General features: G+C 36.6%; 1 protein-coding gene across 1 annotated transcript in view; it reads right to left on the reverse strand.

Moving 5' to 3' along the window:
* runx2b (RUNX family transcription factor 2b) overlaps nt 1-16,436 on the reverse strand; it is a 54,579-nt gene that overhangs the window by 20,957 nt on the left and 17,186 nt on the right. The window contains exons 2-4 of the mRNA XM_073852936.1: nt 13,776-14,035; nt 12,541-12,697; nt 9,534-9,638 (exon numbers count right to left, since the gene is read on the reverse strand). Of these exons, the coding sequence (XP_073709037.1) occupies nt 9,534-9,638; nt 12,541-12,697; nt 13,776-14,035 (522 nt within the window). The remainder of the gene's footprint in view (nt 1-9,533; nt 9,639-12,540; nt 12,698-13,775; nt 14,036-16,436) is intronic.

Consider the following 16,436-nt stretch of genomic DNA (forward strand, 5'->3'; position numbering starts at 1 on the left):
AATTTTACAGATTCTGCAAGGGGATCCCAAACTTTCGCATGCCACTGCAGTAAACTAGAAAACAGTTATTTTTTAAATTATAATAATATTTTACAATATAACTGTCTTTACTGTTTTTGGTCAAATAAATGCAGCGTTGGAGAGAATAATAGAACATTAAAAACATAAAAAATTTAATTATTCCAAACTTTAGTAGTGTACATATGATTTAAAAAAAAAAAAGGTAAATGCTGGTAAATACGAAAATGCTGCAATTAATCAAAGCTGTGAAGCTAATTTTGTGTCAACTGTAATATTTCAAAAGAAGCATTTGAAAGAAGGCTAAAATAACCTAAAATATCTGTCTCCACCAGGGATGCTGTTTCACCTCAAACAAACATTGGTATACGACATGACTACCTGTGGGTAAGACCACTGTAAAAGTCACAAAAACATCTGCTGAATGTCATTTTAACATCCGACAAGGAATATTTTAGAGACATCTTACAGAAAGTCGTCCGAGCAACACACATACGGCAGCCCGGAAATTATGGAAATTCATCACTGGCCGTCATCAACAGGGTTTTTGAGAAAGTCAGCGGAAGAACGGAATAAACTGGAAAAGAAAATCAGAGAAAGAGCGAGGGGAAGGAGAAAAAGGAAAGTGGGAGGAAAAAGCCAGGCTGCTGTGGAGGACTGCCAGGTGTCTGTGTGGTCTTTACATTTCAGCATTTAGGAGGCAAGCCAAGCAGAGAAGGGTACAGAGACACACACACACCGAGGCAAAAGGCCCTCGGCCCTTTTCAAACCGCAGGCACACTTCTTCATCACTTCCATGCGGATACGAAAGCAGTGCGACTCGAAACCGGGCGCCATCAGTATTTCTCGACTTCTAATGATGCAGCACTGATGTACGCAGCAACTATCCAAACCAGACGCAAACACACACACGCACACACACACACACACAGAGCCTGAGCCCGTGACCTCGGCGGTTGGCACCTTCACACGCAGCCTGAACGGATCGAGCCTGCGGTTCTGGTTTTCTCTCCTTCTCCTCTCTTGTTTTGGTTGGTTTTATGTGAGCAGTTCCCATTGTAAACTTAACTCGCCTCAAAGTGACGCCTCTGCTAAGCGAAGCCGACTTCTTTTTTACTTCATTCATTGTACGCTTAAACAACGTCTATCAGTCTTGTGTGGTCTGCTTTGAAAGGAGCGCCGCACGACGCGCCAAAGCTGGCGTTTTTTTTACTGTAATATCAGCCGCTGTTATTGCTAAGGCTAAATTATTATCCCCTTTCAACTTGTTGATGTGTGAGATTGTCAAAACAATGAGCCTCATGTGTCAGATTTGGGATTTTAGCTTCAAGCAAATCCGCTTGAAAGGGGATTTTGAGCAGATTTACTTGCGGTCTCTGCGACTTCTAACGGTCGTGCCGTTTGACTGCTGTGATTGAGCTGCGGAGAGACAAAGATGCATAGTGCACTTCCTAAAGGTGTTACACAGTGACAGTCTAACACTGAATCCATAATTACACAGGGCCCCCAGTGCAGGTATGTTAGTTTAACCAACCCCACCCCGACTATTAGATCAAATGACGCTTAATGAGTGCTATTAGGAGTTGGTGTGTACACAAAGACTCACACACACACTTCATGGAAGCAGCAGCAAACCACAAGCAGGCATCTCTTGTTAACATTGGACAGGCATGTGACCAAAACAAACTAGCAACATACTTGTCATACATATTATATGGCAATATATATAACCAATAAAATGCTGGTTATTAAGTCACATGACACCTGAGCCCTCATTTTCTTAGGTTATCTGTATGAGGAAGACAGGCTGAAACTCTCCTGAAATTGTGCTTTTTATGTACATTTTTTAACATAAATTGTTTCTAAGTTGAAGAAAGGATATTCAAAGAACACAAAATAATTTCAGTGTAAAATTTGAAAGTTCAGTAATCCTGGATTTTGTATAATTTAAAATGACAGTTTCCTATTTGAATATATTTTAAAATGTAATTTATTCCTGTGATCAACAAAATTTTTCTGTCACATGACCATTCAGAAATAATTATAATATACTGATTTGCTGTTCAAGAAACATTTTTATTATTATTATTATCAAAATAAAAAGCTTATTATTAATTATAGAAATGATAGAAAATAACACTTTTATTTAGCAAGGATGCTTTAAATGGATCAAAAGTGATGATAAAGACATTTATAATGTTACAAAAGATTTCTATTTCAGATAAATGCTGTTCTTTTGAATTTTCTATTCAATAAAGAAACCTGAAAAAATTATACTCAGCTGTTTTCAACGTAATAATAATAATAATAATAATAAATGTTTTTGAGCAGCAAATCAGAATATTAGAATGATTTCTGAAGGATCATGTGACTGGAGTAATGATGCTAAAAATCAGCTTTGAAATCACTGGAATAAATTAGATTATATTCAAATAGAAAGCAGATATTTTAAATAGTAAAACATTTTCAAAATTGGACTGTTCTTGCTGTACTTTGGATCAAATAAATGCAGGCTTGGTGAGCAGAAGAGACTTCCTTTAAAAAAACATAAAAAATCTTACTGTTCAAAAACTTTTGACTGGACTGGTAGTGTAAAATATAAAAAAAAATGAATATATATACCACCGTTTAAAAGTTTACGGCCAGTAATACTTTTTTTTTCTTCAGCAAGGGCACATTAAATTGATCAAAAGCGACAACAAAAACTTTATTTTAAATAAATGCTGTAATCTTGAACTTTCTATTCATCATCTCTAATCTTGAAAACACTGATAATAAGAAGAAATTTTTAATGAGTAATAGCTGCTGAAAATTCTGCTTTGCCATCACACGATGGCATAAAAAAAAGACAGAAAAAAGTATTACTGTATTGTATGTAAGACGTTTTACTTTTATCAATACAGTTATGTTTAAAAGTTAAATGGGAAGAAATACATTTCAAAGGTGTCCAGCAAATTAATACATGTACAAACATCCACAGTGCATGTAAAAGCTGTACTGTTCTTTGTGGTTATAAGTCACCAAAATATAAAAACAGCATTGTTAACTTCATTCAGATGTTTGTCAGCTTACAGCACAGCAACCATTTAGCAACAAGTAGCTATGACATATCCAAGACATTTAAGTCATGCAATAACCTTTAAAATAACAAAAACCTCCCTGCATAATTCAATTCAAATGTTAAGACAGCAGTCCTGCACTGTTATGATACAACTCCGATAAAAAACAGGTGTGTGGACTCGCTGAGCACTTCTGGCTACCAGAAGGACCCACGTGTGAGCCAATCAAGAAGAAACTCACTGAGAGACGTCTGTCACAGTCAAATACTCAACGCTCTCGTTGTCTAGCTCTTTCCCGGCCCTATTGATTCACAGTTCATATGGCACCCATCAAGATCTATTAAATACACAAACACATTAATACACTTCCTGTACTGGATATCAGCCTCAGAATGAGGCCTGTGTGGTGGACGAGGAAAAACATGACCCAAATGAACATTACAGCCACCCGTACTGGACATAATGAGGATATTTTGACTGAAATACTAATCATTTTATGTACAAAAACATGTTACAGTTATTTCTACGATTCTCAAAATATATAAACGCACAGAGATGTTCCATCAGGTGTTTGGCTGACGGAACACTGCAGGCATTGTCTGAACGTGCGAGACGGGCCTCTTCCTTAATTACCTGCTCATTAACACCAATTTGAGGTTTAATGAGGCAGAATTGTAAATGAGCCGTTCTTCGATAAAAATCAGGGCGAAAAAATGTGAAATTATTAAGAGGGCACGTGTGATTAGTTCCATAACGATCAGTGTCAGCGAACGCATGGACATCTGCATGTGCTCAGAGCGCAGGTGATGTTTGACCATTTATTTCTTGGTCTGTTTATTTCTCTATTGTCTCTGCTTAATTGATGCCATGCTTTGAGTCTCGTTTTTATTTGCATTTACTGTTCAGAATGATTCCAAACACCTGTAGCTGCTTCAAGACGTTGACATTTGAACTGTATCTATACTGTCATATTACCTACTATATTTGAGGAAAGAAAGTACATTTCACAGCTACATTGTGCTACATGTGATGTCACATGACCTCAAGTGGCATCCAGTTATCAGTTATGCTAACAATTGTGGCTTGAAAGGGAAGGTCAAGTTCAGTGCATTGCATTATGGGACAAAATATTGCACACAGTCAAAGTAGTAGGTATTAAAGGCACAATATGTAAGTTTTTGCCACTAGAGGGCACATATTCAAAACAAACGAAGAAACAAAGGCATTGTTTGATGACGCTGTTATTGAGTTTGGAGTTTTGGGAGTTGTTGTCAATTCATTCCCGCAATCTGATGGGACTTGGGGAGAAATCATGTTCATGGATTAGCTAATGTATTGAAGACTAAGGTCACTGTAGTGCAAACCAGGGTGGGGTTGAAAGTCGTGAAAGGGAAACGAGGACACACTAGACACATTTAAGTGTGTTGAAAGTTCTATTATAATGCTACTCTGTGTGTTGTCTGATAAAATGCATAACATATTAAAGTGTCTTTGGGGTTTCCATGTTTTCTACAAAATAAAAAGGGACGCAAAATATACAGGTGGCACAATGACAGTCTGCTTATTTTTTTTTGATTTAAACATTCTTTGAAACATTTAGGGTAATGTAAGTAAAAAGTCAGCAAAATATATTACACTGTTCTAGTGGTTTTTGAATATTTTAATCAAACAATCTTAGATATTGTGACTTTAATACAGTTATTCTATTATATGCATAAAGAAAATTAGCACATTATGTACAGCACATGCTTATTACAGTTAACTGTTAAAATTAAAGTATTAAAATGAAATAAAAATTGTTAATAATTTAATTATATTAAATACAAAAACGTATTTACACTAGCTGCGAAGGCATCAGTTTTCATTTTATTTAAATTAAACTTCAACTACTACAGTAAATAAGGTACAAATTAATAGGAGCTATATAAATATACAAAAAAAATGACAAAAAAATACAACAAAATTACTAAAATTTAAAACAATTTAAAATAAAAATAGAAAAAATTAATTTAAAATATTAACAACTATTGCTGAGGTATATTACCCTGGAAATCCAGAGGTCTCGCGAGAGCACAATTTGAATTGTGTCTGCAAGACACTTTGGCATCGAGCAATGATGCACGTTACTGCATTACGTAAGCAGTTCTGGGAACCAATCAAATCGATGCATCTGATGTAGGCGGGCCAGAGGCGAGCTAAGCTGATGACGACAGCGCTCCGACGTCCGGAATCGTTTAGTAAACATTGAAAGATGGCTACAGATGAACACCAGTTGTTTGAAACGGCTTTGGCCGCTACAATGAACGAGTTAGACTTGGCTTTTCATATAAAAGAGGAACAGAAAACCGCGCTCGAATAGTTCCTTTGCAAGAAGGACATTTTTGCTGTTTTGCCGACTGGATACGGCAAGAGTTTAATCCATCAGTTAGCTCCGCTGGTAGCTCTGGATATGTCACACCGTGTATTGTTGTGATTGGTCGTGGCGTCATCCAATTGCGTGCAGTGAGAGTTTCAAATGCATGCTTGGTGCCGCCCCTCGAGTTAGGCCCTTTTCATTGCTCGATGCCAGACCCTTAATCTTAATAGATTAGGGTCTGGATTTTTCCAGGCTAGAGGTATGTAATAGTGTACATATATATTTCAGCAATAGTACTAGTAGTATGTATGCTAGTATGCAATTTCAGTATACAACCATAGCACCCTGCACTGAATACTGAATCCCACAATGCAATGCACATGAACCTCCATTTCCAGTGTGATGAATGAACTGGAAGTTACATCAATGACCATTTTTAAACCACAAATGTAAACATTAACTCATTTCAGCCAAAGTTAAGACATTTTTACCCAAATCTGTTGTTTTGAAAAACAAATTTTTTCCCAAAAGTCAAATTGAAGTCAAAACAAATTTATTTATTTTGTCAGCGCACATTAATGGTCTTGTTGTGCACAAATAATGTGTTATAGTGCTATCAAATGATTAATTGTGATTAATCGCATCCAAAATAAATTTTTGTTTACATAATATATGTGTGTGTACTGTGTATATTTATTATGTATATAGAAATACACACACATGCATGGATATATTTAGGGAAAATATGTTATGTTTACGTATTAAATATATTTACATATAATATAAATTTAAAATATATTATATAATAATAATATAAATATATACATGTAAATATTTTCAAAATATATACTGTATGTGTGTTTATTTATCTATACATACTAAATACACACAGTACACCCACATATATAGCGTACAACAAAACTTTTATTTTGGATGTGATTAATCGCACTACTGTGTAATAGTACAATGTTCTATATAAAATATTACATTTTATAAGAAAAAAATTAATTTATATTTTAAATATTAATAATAATAAATAATTATTTCAATATTATTTAAACAATACTTACATTTTAAATGAAACATTATTAATAAAAAATAAAAAATGTAAAAACACTGAAATTCTGCTACCCAAGAGCCCAACGTTGCAATATTAAAACATCTCCCTAAAAACTTTCAAAAATGTAAAAAAAAAATATATATATATATATTTCTGCTTTAGAGGCCTCCTACACAACATTTTTAAGGTGAAAGATTTTTTTCACTGTTTTTTGTATATTTGGATCTTTGTGGGTTAACCATTAAAAAATTACAAATAGCAAGCATTAAACAGCCAATACTGTGCAATATATTCTGTAAACTTGTGAAATATTTTAGTCTATCACACAGGTGGCATTCTAAATTGAAATCTGACAGCGTTTTATAACCGCAAAAGAATATTTAAGACACAGCCGAGACAGGAGCCACAATATCAGATCAGCAGTACAAAAAAGCCCCCCGTAAAAGACCTCCGGTACTCCGACCATTTCATCTGTTCCTACGCACAATAACACGGCCTGCAAGCCTTTCAAAACTTCACTTATAGATAAGGCAGGAATAGAGGAAGTCTTCAACATCAAAGACGCGGCCTGTAGTTGCTAGAGGCCATTGTAATACAATGAAGAATCAAGACCATATACAGCCGTTGTGTCTAAGTGCCTCTAAATACTAGTACCATATGTGTTCATTGAGAATAGACTGAAAGTCAGGGAGAAAAAGAGAGGCAGAAATGTTGTTAGGGATGTGATAGGCTTGAATTCCACGCCAAGACGAAAGTATATATTTTTTCATAATAAAGTAAAACAGCTGCTTGCCAGACCAGTTGGCACTGAAAGATGTAGTAGATTTTTTTTCACTCTTTTATAAGAGCCATTAAAACAAGCTGATGTAAGCACAATGTTACCGTGCTAGAACCTCTGTGCAGACACTAACCTAGCGCCCAGACAGACAGCTTGTTAAGATAACACTGACAAGACCAGCCGGCTACCAGAAACATCCCGGTAAAGTGTCAATTCTCCATAGCCAACTTGAAGTCAATTTATTTTGTCAGTTCATAGTGTTGTGCACAATTCAAAGCAGTGCTTCCCACAGGATTTTATTTTTGCAGTGGGCCAGTCCAAAATCTATATATCTATATCTATATATCTATATCTATATATATAATATTTGTTTTATTTTATTGGCTGCGCGTTTCAGAACAAAGTGCACACTAAAATAAAAAGCGCAGCCTATAAAATAAAAAGGCGATCAGCTCGTGATCCAGTGTTTTCCTTGCTTCAGAACGGTTCCGTTCAAATTGAATGCAGTAGACTAATTTATTGCATCTGCTGTAGGTTTGGCGTTCGTTTGGGAACGCTACGGCCACAAGTTATGCTTTATTTTCACGGCAGATGATTACAGCATTTTTCTAGATTTGTAGTGAGACACGTTTTTGTAAACCTGTTTTTACTGCAACTGAAGATTTCTATTAAAATAAAAGCTCTATTGCTGTTTCCGTCAAAATAAAAGCTTAAAAATATGAATTGCTGACAGACACTGGTTTAAATGGGTAATGTTATCGCAGTCCAAATTCAAAATATCTCTTTCAAGTGTAGAAATTAGGACAGAAGTATTGTAATTTTCCTACTGTAGTGTAAAGCAAAAATAATATACCTATAAAATAATAATTTTGATTTATTTTACAGTGCAACTTTTTTACAATATTTGGCTATTACTATCATATGAATAACAAAAATACAAAATTGTTAATTCTATTATTTTAGTCTAATTTGTTGGCTTTCTAAAAACCAGTGTGAATGTAATTTAGACAGACAAATAAAAAGAGGGTTGAGTCCCCTTTAAATTTAGGTACAAGTCAATTCACTGACTTTTTTTTTTGTTAAAAACTTGGGTTGAAGCTTTTAATTTTGAACTCTTAAAGTGCATTACACAGAATGTACAAAATGTATATATATATATATATATATATATAAATTAAATTATTATTAAATTAAATACTCTATATATTTTTTTAAAAACCTACAATATTATGGAAAAAGTATCATTGAATAAAACACACTATATACATTATTAAAAAATATATATATTTACAATTTAAATACTACTACTACCAGACATATTTAATTTAAATATTAATAAAAATATAAATTGTTTAAACATTTTAAAATAAAATATTAAATATTGTTTATTTAATCATTAATACTGTATTTAAAGAATCATCGGAATGACACTGATGAATCATTCATATTAGGAAAAATGAATCCCTCAAAATAAGGTCAGTTTTGATTCATGTTGACTTTAAAACTTAGTTTATGATGACTGTGTCTTGAACTACGTGTCACATGAACAAAGTCAGAATAGAATGATTTTGGTTTCACAAACCTTACAAATTTTTAATGCTGCCTTCTACGTCACATCACATTAATGGCTCTTGTCTCATTTTACGTAGAACATGATAACCTGTAGCTCAGTGAGTGAGTCAGACTAACAATTCAGTGAGGAAGTGAGCTCTAGCGATTGATGAAGAATCGTTCAGCAAACCGATTCATTAAAAAGAAAAGTAACCAGTGATTTGTTCATGAATTGGACAGCACATGCGACAAAGTTTTTCCCCTCTCGTTCACAACTTTCCAAAAATATTCCACGATTCCATTGAATATCCCACACACACATACTATAATTTCACACGGAAATTATAGTATGTATATATATATATATATATATCCAATGAATTAGTCATGGAAGGGACTGTGGAACTTTAATCCATATTTTTAAACATAAAACTGAAAGATTATTGCTAAACTTATTCTATATGGTAACAGCAATCCCGAAACCTCTAAGCAAAATGAAAGTCATCAATCTGCCTACCCAGAGAGAATTACTTGGGGCAATGATTTCATGACATCAGATTGAGACCGAAATCAAAAAATAAATAAATCAATCACCAGCACATGCACCGAACGACCGCAAGCCTTTGATGAGGTGCGATCGCGAGGTGAACGTGATGACAGGCCTCGTGGATGTGGTTAGTCACAGCAGTATGTAATATAAGGTGTACTCACTCCTGGGCTCCCGCGGTCCGTCCACCGTGACCTTAATGGCTCTGTGGTAAGTGGCCACTTGCGGTGGGTTTGTGAATACTGTAATCGTCAGGGTGAAGCTCTTCCCTGTGCAAACACAGAAACATTTAAGGGCTTTACTCTCTGTCAAAGCAAGACCAAACTCTCTGAGCTTATAATTGAGGGGACACTTCAAGATTTGACTATTGGCGATAATGATTTCAGCATACTGTTTTTTTGTTTTCATCTTAACCTTCTCCGAATGAAGATCAGCGGGCTGCTGGGAAATTGTGCAACGCTACACTGTGGGGCATCAGCAATCTAGACAGCTCACTTCCCTAAACACCGTTTCCAGACAATTTGTGCTCTCTGGTGGTTTAACACAGGGGAACAAGGGATTAACATGACGCTCCAATGGTTCCTACTCATGAATGCCCCTGGTTTGCTGGAGACAGGAAGTAGTGGGTGGAATACTTTGGCAACGCTGAGAAACAGCTGGCAAGACGCGTGGAATCTCAGCACCACACAGCAGCACAGATCTGCTGACACTGATTTTATAAGACTTGGGATCATAAAATATAATTAAATGCGACCAAATGGCTCTCATAATGTACAAATAATTTGAACATATTGGTAATACAATATATAGCGTGTCATTGTGACCTAGAATCTTCTGCAAATCAAAGAAACCTCAAGTGTCAAAAATCATGAATCAAAGAACTAAAAGATTCCCCTTGCTATTTCATCTTCTCATGCAGTGTACAAGCTTTGAACAACATTTTCAAACTAAATTTAAAGTTTGTAAATAATATATATATATATACAGTCAAACCAAAAATTATTCAGACACCACATATAATTTTTGATATTTTTTACTAGTGGGTGCAGGACAATATAGTTCATTTATGTAAATGAGGATAGCAAAATAAAGTAAACTGTGACCCAAAAATTCTTCATACAGTGGATTACCAGTAAAATTGCTAAAAAATTTGGGACCAAAATTTGATTTGACACTTTGACCTGACCTTTTTGACCATTTTGTTACATACCTTTCTATCAAAGTTACTGTATCTGACATTATCAAAATGAATTAGTTCTGACACAGTTTAACTCTTGAGTTCTTGTCATATTTTATTACCTTTTTCTAAACTATAATGAATCAACAAATTTTGAAGGTGTCTGAATAAATTCTGGTTTGATTGTGTCTATAACGCAAACTCTGATATATATATCTCTCAGAGTTTGCGTTAGATTTGAACATTGTCCGTCATTTTGACGGACAGGGCCGTAAATATTTTGTCATAATACATTATTAGCCATCATTTTAATTTTTAATTATAATAACACATTTAATTGCATTTAATTTTGTTCACATTTTCATTTTTAATTATGAACCTACAGGACAACCTCTGATATGTACACACACAGACACAAACACACCATAAAAAATATTTTTTAAAAGTGTTTTACAAGAAAGTAGTATTTTAGTCTTCCTGCTTCTAAATGTTGTTTAATTGTCATTTTGTTGTAATAATTTTAAAATTTACTAGCAAAATTCTGAGAGAAAATTTCTTTAAAAGTAACTATTTTTTCATTACACTGTATAAAAATCAGTTGTTGCTTCACTGCCATTCACAAATCCTCTCCAGTGGCCTCATGGGATACCAAAGTGTCAGATGCACACTTCAAAATCCTGACTGAAGTAGTGAGCCATTAGTAGTTTTCGCCTACTGCTCTAATGAGTACCATGAATTCGGACATACTACTCTTTTCAGATACTGTTTTTCTCCTACTATACAGTAAGGAAGTACAGTATGCGATTTCGAATACAGCCTGCGAGTTTCAATTTGGCGCAACCAATGGTGTGAGTTTGGGGGCATGGCCATCTGCTTGACTGACCAATTGCAGACACAGAGTGTGTTCAGGAAGCATCATTACTTTTACAATTTTGTGCAGTGATTCTAAACCTCGCAGAAATGCAATACTTCAAATCTGAACAATACGCAAAATTATATAACAAAAGACTGTTGCGCAGACAGCTAAGTTAGTGTCGATGGTATGAGAAACCTTAGGACGCAACGCACACAGACCTGTAATTTAATGAGCACATTCTTACCGGCAATGTGGTGATGTGGTTTCACAACGGTGTTGGCTCGTAACTGATAGCTCAGTACACAGACTGACTATAATTATTCTAAGAATGTCATGTGTCCCTGTGTGACCGTGTGCCTCTGTTACCAAATCTCCCTGGAGGATTTCTCCACATGACATTGTGCAAATGTAAATAAACACAAAATGATCAAGCTTAATAGAAAAACGCATGGTGCGATAATACAATCTGCAATAGGGCAAGCCTGTGTAAACACACATAAACTGGTATGGTATGTAAGTGTATTAGTTGCACTAGCAGCTGAAATTGTTTGACATGATTTTAAAAACTTTCTGTTGTAAAATAATTTTTAATTGTGCCTACATATCATTTGTGTATCGTAGGGCGAATCTAGGGACACTTTTTTTGCCATTGAGATGACTGGGGGAAAAAATGCCCCAATTATTTTGAATTATCCCTAAATGCGCACTTTAATAAAAAATATTTTTTGGAATAGATAAGACTATAGTGATTGACAAACATCAATTAGTGTCTATCATCCATGTGAACTCAATAATGTTTAAAAAGCATCACAGGATGCATGATTCCCATGCTTTCTTTTTTTTATTTCATAGATTGACAGCTGCTAATATTCTAAAATCAAAACAGTAATAAAAAATAAGGTGTGGCTATACTTTTGATCAATTTTGACAATCAATGAAAACAGTAATAATAAAAAGGGTGTGTCCAAACTTTTGATTGGTTTCGACAATCAAGTGCAAACATGCAGTGAATGACATTTAAGCACATATTTGATTTTCTGGATATGAATACAGTTTTCAATGTAACCTGCATGTTAAGGGATTTAAAAGGTTCAACAATCAGAAAACTACACAAATAGGTCTCAAAAGGTGGACTGACCTCTTCCGCTTCTGCCGACAAAGCGCAGGTCGTTGAAGCGGGCCACCTGGTTCTTCATAACACCTGAGGCATTCCTGAGCTCAGCTGAATAATTCTCATCATTGCCAGCCATAACTGTGACCACCGTCCCATCAGCAACCTCTCCCAGGGCCACCACCTGTGGAGAGAACAATGATGCAACGTTTTACACTGTGCAAGACGTTCAGTTCAGCAGCTTCCTCAGACAGTTCCTGATTACTTAATAGCAAGACTCTATTTTTATTAAACACAAAATTGATTGAAGTAGTCTAAAAAGGTGTTGAGGGCCTAGAAAAATTATGAATATGATTCATTTATTTAATAAATCTATATTTAGATTTGCACGTCTACGCTGTATGCGTGTCTATCTATCATTAAAGCTATTAAACATTTAAAAAATTTTAGTTACATCAGATTTATTACTACCGTCGGTAACATCAGTCGCAAGCATATTGCACCTGAGGCGATGTGTTTGCATATGATCTTGCAATTCTATTTCATCATTACTCTAATGTAGCTACTAATCTGGCAAATTACCTAAGAGCTAACCACACCTGCACAGGCCTGACCGTAAACACAAGCCATGAGCAAAGATTCGCCACAGGCCAGAATTACACATCAAACAGTGAATAATGCCAGAGCAATTTCATTATTTCTTATTAAATTAAACTGGTTCCAGTAAAGTCTAGTGCTATTATAAAAAATAAATGCAGTTCACACACTCCTATAAGAGTGTAAAGGCACGATTCAGTCCACTGACACACTAACTATCCATGACAAAATTGTATTCAGCAAAACCGACGGAAATGTATAAAATTATAAGAGGTGCTTTTTGTATAGGCCTAAATTAAAACAGACATTTTACTATTTTTCAATATACAATCTGTATTCTTAACATATACTACACTTTACACTATACAAAATTTAGCAACACTTTGTATATTTTGCTAAATTATATATTATCATTAATGTTGTTTAAATAAGTTTTGAACACTATAATTCTATTCGTAGGCCTATTTGTCAGCGCAATAGCAGCAGTGTTAAAACGGCGTAGAAATTTGACCTGCACAAGCTTCACATTTTTCACTTTATAAAAGTTATGCCATAAAAACTAACACACAACAATAGTCCAAACACTCCATGTTACACTAATACATAATTGTATTCATAAAGACTAACGCATTTTCCAAAACGCCGCTTTTAAATCCAGCTCTTACCTTAAACGCAACCGGTAGCGTTTTATTACACCTCCAATGAGAAGGCAAAACCGAACAGAGAAAGTTTGGACTGTCGGTCCGGACCAGTTCGGCGGGGTGGTCGGCGATGATCTCGGCCATGGAGCGGTTCTCTTGTGCGCGGAGTCTTGGTACCACCGCGCTGTCCTGCTGCTGTTGCTGCTGCTGCGGTCCTGCGCTCGGGTTCACATCATTCATCTTCACCGACACCGGCGGACTGAACCTCCGGCCGGCGCTGGGATCTACGGGAATGCGCATCACAACAGTCTGAATTAGCCAAAGACCAAGGTATGTCCTCTGTTTGCGAATACGGAGCGCCGTCAGTCCCTCTCCGTGCGCTCAGCGCTGCAGTCTGATGAGTTTGGGAAGTGCTGCGGGTTACACACACTCAAGCAGACTTCAATTGGCGCTTTGCGCGCAGTCGTCATTAACTACGTTTCCTGTATTAAAGGACGCTTAATTCACCGCCGCAACGAGATTGTGTACGGTTTAGTCAGCTCTCCGAAAAGTTAAGATTTGATAGATCCTATCATAGCGGATTAGACAAACCGTCTTAAAAATAATTCAGAAAACGTAGGTGTTTCCAGTGGCACTAGAGCGCGCTGGCACGCAATCGCTTCCAGTCCGGATAAAGATTTACAAGTCGGTCGGATTTCATTGCATATAGGCTAAGCATTATCTGTTACATTAGTATCTTTAATAATAAGTTATAACTACAAGGTGACATTTTTCTTTTGTGTATAGGTTCAGTGAAGTTCTCCGTAGGCGCGCTCCCTGGAGAGCGCAGGATTAAATTAGGCTTTAAAGGATGAAAAGATCTCAAGAGGCGAAATGTTTGTTGCTTCCAATGTGGTCTGTCTTTGAAGACAGGGATTTCTCTTTTTTGTGGTTCATATAGTTCCAGCATCATGCAGTCATTACACTGATGCCACTCAAACACGTGATGTCCCGATCACATCATTAAATTTCAGCTAAAGTCATTCTGCAGCTACAGCACAGTGAGCATTTATATCTTTAGTCTTTAACTCTGCCTGTGAAAGTTTGAAGCTGCTGTTATCACTTATAATATCTGAATGGAAACAGAATAAATTGCCTCTTGTGGTTCTGAATAGATTCAATTACTGCATTATGAGAAAATATATCATTTTTATGTTTTTCTTGAAATCGGTCACAGAAAGGGCATTATTAAATTAGTCCAGGCACTTTTTTTCTATGCACAATGGCAATGGAATATGCATGCGCAGAAATTAAACCACACACAGTGATTGCAACATGAACTTTACAATACTGTGTTTTTTCCAGATGCTGGGCAAAAAAGGTCAATTGGAAATTTTCAAATGCATATTATATTTAGAATTTAGAAAGTACTGATTTTATTGAATCTTTATATGTGTATATAGAAATCTACACATTTTAGTATTTTTACAAAAATGCCTGTCTGTATTTTAAAGTTTTGACTACAAAGAAAAAGCTATTGAACATTTTCACTTTTATAGCCCAAGAAAAACATGTGGACCTTTTGTGACAACGTGCCCCAACAGCTGGGTATATGTTGTCCCACCAATATTATACTTATCCAAAACAATATTTGTGACCCTGGACCACAAAACCAGTCATAAGGGCCATTTTTTTAAAATTGGGATAATTTGAAAGCTGAAAGCAATTGATGTATGGTTAGGATAGGTGTCACACCCCTGGACTTTATGTTGGTTTCTCCCATTCTCCCCCGCAGTTCAGTGTGTTTTGGTTTCTCCCTCATCGTCTGCACCTGTGTTTGTAATTAGTCTGTGTGTATATAAGGTGTGTGTTTTCCCCTGTCCTCTTGTCGGTCTTTGATGTTATCCCCTGATGTTACCACTCCGTGTTCCTGTGTCTGCCTGTTTCCCATTGGATTTATTAAATGTACGTCTTTTATTACGTCGTTGTTCGTGTGTTCCTGCCTGAGTTGTGACAGAAAGACCGACCGATACAGTTTTTTTTTGCGTGTTCACCTCCGTTTTGTTTTCCGTTCGTTTTCTCCAGTCTTTTGTTTCCGTAGTGTGTTTCCCCCATGGATCCCTTCCTCCGACCAGAATTCATCCTGCTACGGCTGAAGCAGGGGGAATTACCGCTCGAGGGCTACACAGTAATGTTCCAGCTAGTAGCTAATACCACCAGCTACCCGGACGACGCGCTCTGTGCGTTCTATGACGCCAGCCTCAATGCGTCTTGCAGAGCGCCGTCGTCCGAGGACGGCCCTCGAGCGAACTTTGCCTCGTTTGTGGAGTGGACACTGGCGAGAAACCGATCCTCGTTTCCCGCCTGTTCCACGGAGAATCTCGCCAGTGCCACTCCGGACCCAGAGCCCAGCCAGCCACCCAGACCCGCGGATTATGAGCCCGTCACAGACGGAAAGCCCGAGCCCGGAGCGACAACATTATGGAGTGCCGAAGAGGTCAAAACCGCTGATCAGGTGCGTGAGCCGACTATTACATCCGCGCCGGTGGAGTACTTCGAAGAGCAAGAAGGGGCGGTAGAGAGCCCCGCCCACTGCACTACCACTGAGGGTGAGCTGGAACAAGATTATGGGGACTTAATGGACTGTGTCATGGAAATACCTATCTGCCTGAATTTCCCACCCACCCTCCCTCTTCTGCCTAGTCC

Source organism: Garra rufa, chromosome 13 (assembly GCF_049309525.1).
Source record: "Garra rufa chromosome 13, GarRuf1.0, whole genome shotgun sequence".
NCBI classification, from domain to species: Eukaryota; Metazoa; Chordata; class Actinopteri; order Cypriniformes; family Cyprinidae; genus Garra; species Garra rufa.